Source organism: Cariama cristata, unplaced genomic scaffold (genome assembly GCF_000690535.1).
Source record: "Cariama cristata isolate BGI_N322 unplaced genomic scaffold, ASM69053v1 scaffold21501, whole genome shotgun sequence".
Lineage (NCBI taxonomy): Eukaryota > Metazoa > Chordata > Aves > Cariamiformes > Cariamidae > Cariama > Cariama cristata.
The window spans coordinates 1-7,905 of NW_009597805.1; the positions used below are offsets into that span (position 1 = coordinate 1).

Here is a 7,905-nt window from a genome sequence, read left to right on the forward strand (position 1 = left end):
GGCTCCCGCCCTCAGGGCCGCCATTTTGCCCTCGGGGTCGCCATTCCCGTGCCGTGACAGCAATTTCCCGGCCAGAGGTGAACACTGTTGAAACACGGGCGTTTTGAGGATCTCTAACCACCGTCTTGTTTCTCCAGAGGAGCTGGGGGGGGGTGTCTGTCAGCCACCTTGAAGCACAGCTCCCCCCTGCAAGCTTTCCTGTTGGGGAAGGGCCCGAGCTACCCCGACACACAGGACTTGAAGAAAAGGGCATTTTGGCTGGAAATGGGTCACCTCTTCACGTCATGTCAGGCCCACGGTGCCCAAGCCTCTTCCCAAGAAAGCTCCAGCCAGCTCTTCCCTCAACCCACCCCAGCAACCATTATCAGCAATGCCAAAGTAGCAGCACCTCGAACTAGGCCTCTATTTTTGCACCTATTAATTATTTCTGCCTGTGTTTAAGCATCTAATCATCCTTTCAAACAATGCTCTGTAAGTATTTACAGTTTGAATTCGTTTAAACGTCACACGACTACATTTTTATCAGCAAAGGTTTCTCATGCTCTCACACCCCTATATTTAATGTCATCCGCCAATAACACGCAAAAATCCTCACTGGTGAATTGCTAGATACAGCCCCTGAAAGTGTGCCAGCTGATTTCTTTTTTAAAACTCCGTTCACTTAGATAATTTGAAAAAGGTTTAAAAAAAGAAGAAAAAGTAGGTTTCAGGAAGTAAGCCTGACAATCGTTCCCATTCTGCATGCCTGAATGCGCTCAAGGGCTCTGGTGGACTCTTACCGCTGCACAGGGAAAGCAGGATGGCTCTTGGGCAGCGAGCCCTTGCGACCTTACTGAATTCCATTGCGCCCGGGACTCCCCAGAAAGAAGAAACATTTCTTAGTAAGATCACAAGTTTTTAAAGCTGCCTTCACTCATAAATTTAGCATATTTATACCAGTTAACTGTCTGGCCTCCGTCACATCCATCTGCTCTGGAGAGCCGATTCAAGCGACAGCAGAGCAGGAGCAGCGGCTACGCCTCGGTAGGTTGCCAAGCCACCACAGCCTTCCTTAATAACCAGGCTTTACATCGCAGACCAGAGAATACACAATCAATTCTGCCCTTCAAACACACTGCAGCAGTGATAGTTACCAGACTCAACACCCACACAATTTCTTCAAAGATGCTTAGGCTATATGAGCAGACTTTTTTTTGCATAATAGACTGCTCTTAAAAGACTGTTCTTCAAGTGGGGCACAGTGTAACCAAAAGCCAGAGAAGTATCAGTAAAAAAAAAAGGGGAGGGGGTGAAAGCAGGATAAAGCAATCAAACACATTCTTTTAACACAAAAAGGGTGGGCAGGAAAATAGCAGAGACCATCAGAAACCCTCTTCCTGCCTTCACGTATCGCATTGCAGGTTCCTACCCCATTCTCTTCAAAGCTGCCAAAAATATAGTCACAGCTGTCAGCCTCTCTTACAGCATAAATCCTCCCGGTTACTGAGCTGCCACACTTTCAGGATTTAACAGAGAACGAGACCTCATTTTTCATGAGCATCAGGCACGTGCATCAATTCAGTTTGAGCCAAATGAGCGTGGTTACAGTGGGTCTCTCGGGAAGGCAGCGCTTATTTTAGAGCCCTGTGCCAGCGGTCGGTCAGACCAGCAGGGTAGTGGAAATAAACGTAATCCAAGCTGCTTCTGCACTACAACGTAGCCTGGCAAGACGCAGGTATAACATATCAAAGATAACAGCCTGAAGGGCAAAGACTTCTCAGGACAGTTTTGAGTTACAGTGCGATGTATCAGAAAACATCCACTACTACTTAGGAGAGCTCTTATAATCCACGGCACACAAGAGATGGAGTCAAGGACCAGCTGAAGGAATTCAGCAACCAGCACTCATCTGACTTCATTACAAGCCAGGGACTAGGCAGCAAGTGTATAAAAAAAATTAATAACAAATACTCTACATACACAGAAGAGGTAGAAAAGGGCAGTTTGCCTGGCTAGTTTAACTTTTTGATGGTCCGTTTTCAAGAGAAGACAAAACTGGTCAGGAGAAAATGCCAGTCCAACAGAGCTGAGGTTAGAGAGTTTGCCTCTGTGGCACACCCCAACTAACACAAAAGGCTGAAATTCTCCCAGTAACTTCACAGTTTACTAGAGAGCAAGCGAGAGTCAATAGACCAGAGAAAAGTTAATTTCATCAATACCAGAACGCAAACTTCCTGCAAGGAAACTTGAATTCCGTCCCTCTGCGCCTTACCTGCCCTTCTACGGAGCGAATGACACCCCCTCGTTTGTCCGGCACCATGCTGTGCGGAGGGCACGAGCCCCACGGGAGGTCAGGTACAGGAGCCACAAGTTGTTTGGATGCAAGGCAGGGCAACCAAAATTACAGCAGTTAACAAAACAGCAATCAAGAACCTTAATTAAACAACATAACCCAAATGTTTTAACTCCTGCACAGAATAGTCTCCCCAGAACACAATAAACATTGCAAATAAAAGGCAACATCTGCTAATTAGGGAAGATGGCATCAAGTCTTTTATTAGCCATTCTATTCCACAGAGTCAAAGGCATCAATACAAAATTGCAGCCTCTGCAATTGGTGGCTTATTTGCCCTTCGTCTTGGGCTGAATTTCCCCCCTCACACATACCAGCAGATGTGTTCTGACTATGCAGCTCCTCTTTAGTCAGTCAAGTATTCTAGAAGCTTTAAAAAAAAACCTACCAGCTGTTAGGGCTGCGTTTTCTCATTAACTCATCCAGGCAGCTCATACTTCGCTCCATCTGTACAAGGCACCTTCCCAGCATTGGCCAGTTGGTAAAACCAGTTGCTGCTCTACCAGTAGGATCTTACTAGCCTTTTCAAAGTCTGACTGCTCTCATCATCCATCTGAAGTTTCTAATTGCAGTCCTCAAAAGCTTCATGGCTCAGTACCACTTCAACACTTGCCTTGTTCCACTTCTCATCTCCAAGCACCTAACAGTTTTCATCTGATGAAGCTGCTCTACTAGAAAATTCCAGGACATAGATTAATTTGCTGAAACCTAAACTGTAAAGTTTTCTTTTGAGTTACAAGTAACTACTTCTTTTCGATGGGAAACCTGAGGCAACTTTCTTGAGCCAAGTACTTAGACACAGAGATCAGCTGCAGGACAAGTGAATTTGTCCCACCTGAAAACTGCAGTGTGCAAAACGCTGCGAACATGCACCCACTTCTGTGAGTAGCAGAAGCATCACATCTCAGCTTTCATCAGCAAAACAACTGTAATTACCCTAATGTGTATGGAAGGATATCACTCATTACCCAAGCTCAAAAAAGCTTTAGCCTTTAAGCGCAAATTAGACTTTTGTATTTACCACTTCAACTGTAAGCGGCAGCTTTTGTTCTGCACAAACACCGACTCCCTGTTCACTTAATTGCTCATCTGACAGTTCCCTTCAGATGTAGCTGCTTCAGTACTGCAGTTTTGCAGATGTACAAACTTCATGTAATTAGGGCCCCTTAGTTCAAGGTTACCATGATGCCATTTGATTTCTTCCTCAAACTTGCCCTTAAAGACCTGTTAGCCTCTTCTGTCCACCCCCCCCAACCAGAACAGCGTGGCTTTATTTTGTACTTTTAACTGGGCTGTAACACCAGGTAACTAGGTTTCTATCACATGCCTTGGTCACAATCTAATATTCTTATGTTTCCCCACAAAAGTACTACAGAGATTCGTTTTATTTTTTCCACATTCCAGTCTTTTATTCTAGCTTGACTTATTTCCTTGTTCAATGGACCTATATAAAAATCGGTAACAACACTGCTCAAAGCTCTTCGTCTCCACCACTCCAGTCAATGGCTGTCCTTGGTCTTCTCTGATGCATTTCAATGCTGAAATAGAATTAAGACAGTGAATTTGAAAGCAGAGCAAGTCTATGAAAATTTTCACCTAGAAGCTACTGGTCAGGCATTACCACTTCCAGAATAGTAGCCTAGAACAGGGCCAAACCTTTTGGTTCAGGAAAAGCTGTGCGGGCAAGAGGCAGGCTGAAGAGATGTTACCTGGTTGGCAAACTCATGTCGTGGTCCTGCTTCTTTGGAGCGAATGCTCTCCTTCCTCAGAATCCCCACTCAGCTTCCCTGTCGAGTATCCATCTTCTCTTCAGCCTGCCAAAGCAGAGAGGCATTAATAAAATTATCAAACAGAGACTTTACATCGCCACCCACCTCCCCCAACACAAGTCACATCGTATACGAGGGTTTCACAAGCCATTCGCTGAACCCATCACATCACAGAAGCACAGTCTGGGAAAACTGTTCCGGGGCTGGCTGATGCCTTTGAAATGCCAGCCAATGTATCATTTGCTCCCTAAGCAGAGAGTTAACCACTTTGACATGGCTGCTTAGGAAGTGTGGGCTATGGGAAAAAGTTAATGGCAACAAGTAGGATGGCAAAGAAAGCTACAATTAAAAGTGAGCAACTTAATGAAGTCTAGGAAGATTCTCAATAGATGAACACATATCAAGTCAGGGAATTCGTTTCCCATCTTGCTTCCATACCTACTAGCAAGACATGACTGCATGCCCAACTCTGATCTGTGGAACTGAAGTTGTGCCACAAGCCAAAGGTTGCATACGGCATGGGTTAAAATTTTTTTTTCCATCGGTTGACCAAAATTGTCAAAGAAATATTTCACAGGTACATTAGACTTTCAAATGAGCTCTCAACAAGAGGAAGGATGCGGACATGAGCAAAAGGAGTTACCTCGAATTACAGGACTATTTCCACATATGAACTAGCCAAGAGAGCAGCTTTCGTCTCAGAGGTTTCTGTTGGAGGCACAACACTTCTTTTCTCCAAGGACACTGCAGTTTCCATATGCTAGCAAAGAATTCTTAGAACTTGTAAGGCAATGACAAAGCTAGCTAATTACGGCAATTTACCTACCATTGAACACTCCTGTCAAGCTAGTAACTAGTCCAGTTACTAAAGGACTGATTCTACACTACAGCTTTTCAATGTAGGCTACTTCAGTATTTTAAGGAAACATTGATTATCCTCCCTAACACTAGCGTTCCCTCGACTTCTGACTTAGGCTTTGAGTACTACAACATCCTACAGCATACACTTTCAGTCCTCTGCCTCTACACAAGTTTGACTATTCTTATGTGAAAGTATGTTGACTAATTCACATGTCAAGACCAATTAAGATTAAATTCCAGCAACTGGTCAGTAAGTCTGGCTTGCTCTTACGCTATCACTAGTCTTCTCTCCTCTGGCATCCTCTATTACTTAGGCTGTTCTTCATCTTCAAGGATTGTGTTGTGCAATGAAATGTAAATGTCAGGAGCAGAGTTCATTTCAGACGGTCTTTTAATAGGCTTCGTAAAGCCAAAGAAAACTGTATACAAGAATCCTTTACCACTTCAAATACAATATCAATGGAATATGCATATTTCTTCCAGTAAAAAAGGACAATATAAATAAACATTTTCAAGAACCTCTTTTATGGTAAGTTTGCAAGTCTATTTCTGGGTAATTTACATCATTACAACAGTAAAAATACCGTTATGCAGGTTGAACATACAAGCAAGTTTCTCTTTAGATATATCAAGGTGGTTTGCCTTCCAATTTGTACCCAGGCTGCATTCCTACCTTGCTACACTAAAGGAATGTTACAAAAGACGAAGGTAATGCACTTAAAAAAAAAGTCCACAGCTTGTTCAGCTTCCAGTGAACATTTGAATTAAAGGTCCTTTCTATCTCAAAAGAAACTGAATTGGGGCCCCAACTTCACAACTTTAAAAAAAAAAAACACCTTGGCTCATCATGAAGGATAAAATAAAATCTGAAGTGCTTTCAAAAAAGATTAAAAACACTTGAAAGCAGAGCTTTCTTAAAGAAAAGTCTAATTAGACCATCTTGTATCAGAAGCTGTCAGGCTGTGTTTGACAAGATTAGAACTGATAATACTACAAAAGTGAAAATACAAGTAGATGTACTACACAATAACGATTTCAGCGAAGCTCCAAAAATCTTTATAAATACAGCCATTGGAAGGACGATCTTGAGTCAGGAAGGATTTTTACTCGTTGTGTGTAGCTGAGGACAAGAAGCAGGCACAATTGTAAAGGCACTGAAGCATAGACAAGTTCCAGCATTTTACTCCCTTGCATTATTTCAGAAGCTAGTGCTAGTTCGCTACACCGTAAGAGAACTCCCCCACCCTTGATTAAAGTTTGTTAGGGCATCCGAGTTTTGTCTTAGTCTCAAGCTTGAGGAACGTATTTTAAAAACTTGCTTTGCCTTAGATCCAAGCAACTCCTACACATGCATTACAAATTAGAAATTCAAACGGCACAACCACATCCAAAGCCTGGCAGATTGGTTCTTATGGGCAAGAACAGAAATAGCAGTATAGTCCAACTGAGCCTTACAGTATTTCCAGACTCGAGTACAGGGTCAGAAGGTTTAGAGAGTTCCTACAGCATACGTACTCATCGCTCCCATTTGAACCAAGACTTACCGTAACTGTCATAGCTGTCTCTGTAGGATCCTCCTGAAGACCTGTCACCATAGCCACCTTGACTCCTGCTGTTAAAAACATTCATGCGCTTTATATTTGTTCAATTGTTTCTGGAGCCTATTAACACTTATGTCAAACAGGCAACGTGCTCAAAAGAGCTTCACAACCACCCACTAACAGTCACGATGACTTTACCTGCTATTATAGTAGTCTCTGGAGCCATTATATCCTCCACTTCTGGAATCAAATCTGCTTCCGCCATAGCCTCTGTCTCCACCTCCTTGAACAGACATCACATCGTGGTTTTTTTAATTGTTCTGACAGGTGTCATTACCACTTCAGGCAGCACAAGTCATTCATGGACACTCACCTCTAGAGAAGCCACGGCCCCGACCTCTGCTGCCACGGAAAAAGCCTCTGCCCCCGGAAGATCCCCCTCTGTAGCCACGAGATCTGTTCTCTGACGACTTTCCAGCCTGATCAACTCTGATCTGACGTCCATCTACAGACTAACCAACAAAAAACCAAACCAATTTGATATTTAAATAGCAAAGCACATATACAATGAGTTACACACCTTCACTATCAGCTAAGTAGTATTGGAATTTACAGGTTCTTACAAAGGTTCTACTTCATGTCACAACTAAGCCAACTACACAAATAAACTGATGTTCAAGCAGTATATACACATCCACCTACGGCATCACTACCTATAAGGCATCACTATTTTTCAGTCATATAAATTAAGTGACAGAACTTTAAGCAACTTATACTCTTTATTATTTATATCATTTGTTTCAACACACTGGTATTTATCTGTTTTTCTACAGAGGACTGAACAGAAACACGTCTTTCATGCTTCTGTTCTTATATTTTAAGAAATAAAGAAGCTCCTCCAAAGCCTCCTTACCTTTCCGTTCATGGCCATCATTGCATCTTTAGCATCATCTATGTTTTCAAAAGTAACAAAGCCAAAACCTCTGGATCGCTGAGTCTCTCTGTCTTTCACCACAACAACTATAAAGAAGGGAGAGGAAATAACGAGCATCAGCACCCGTGCAATGTAACAAGTTTATGGAAATCATCACAGCTCGCTACTGCAAACTTACCTTCTGAAATTTGTCCATATTTAGAGAAGACTTGTTCCAAAGACTGCTCATTGGTGTCAAAACTCAGTCCACCGACAAAGAGTTTTCCCTCATCTGATGCCATTCTGACCTGCAAAGTCAAAATATCCGAAGTCAGTATCACAAAATAAAAAAGCCTGCTACATCTGGAAGATGAAACCGGTTACAGCATCACCGATAACCTCACACCCCTGCAGGACGCATACACCCAGACTCCAGGGAACCAGTCACGCAGAACACCCTAGGGGCTGGCTCCGGACCAAGCGCCTTCC

At 43.0% G+C, this 7,905-nt stretch overlaps 1 protein-coding gene across 4 annotated transcripts; it reads right to left on the reverse strand.

The window, feature by feature from the left end:
* Positions 1 to 5,335: 5,335 nt before the first annotated feature.
* CIRBP (cold inducible RNA binding protein) lies at positions 5,336 to 7,722 on the reverse strand. 4 transcript variants are annotated; one of them, XM_009709062.1, is made up of 6 exons: positions 7,616 to 7,722; positions 7,417 to 7,523; positions 6,877 to 7,015; positions 6,702 to 6,786; positions 6,507 to 6,571; positions 5,336 to 6,082 (listed from the first exon to the last, which is right to left on the reverse strand). In XM_009709062.1, the coding sequence occupies exons 1-6, from the start codon at positions 7,716 to 7,718 to the stop codon at positions 6,066 to 6,068; spliced, it is 516 nt and encodes a 171-aa protein (XP_009707364.1). In that variant the 5' UTR covers positions 7,719 to 7,722; the 3' UTR covers positions 5,336 to 6,065. The 4 variants fall into 4 exon arrangements, with proteins under 4 accessions (XP_009707364.1, XP_009707363.1, XP_009707362.1 ...); XM_009709061.1 differs by having other exon boundaries at positions 6,507 to 6,574; positions 7,616 to 7,718; XM_009709060.1 differs by having other exon boundaries at positions 5,336 to 6,571; positions 7,616 to 7,718.
* Positions 7,723 to 7,905: the final 183 nt, after the last annotated feature.

What these genes read in the sequence shown, in the direction of transcription:
- CIRBP (XM_009709059.1), bottom strand. Translation starts at nt 7,718, where the DNA reads ATGGCATCAGATGAGGGAAAACTCTTTGTCGGTGGACTGAGTTTTGAC. An exon ending in ATATGGACAAATTTCAGAAG is followed by an intron (nt 7,524 to 7,615) that starts GTAAGTTTGCAG and finishes CCTTCTTTATAG; the next exon opens with TTGTTGTGGTGAAAGACAGA. An exon ending in GGGCCGTGGCTTCTCTAGAG is followed by an intron (nt 6,787 to 6,876) that starts GTGAGTGTCCAT and finishes TGTCTGTTCAAG; the next exon opens with GAGGTGGAGACAGAGGCTAT.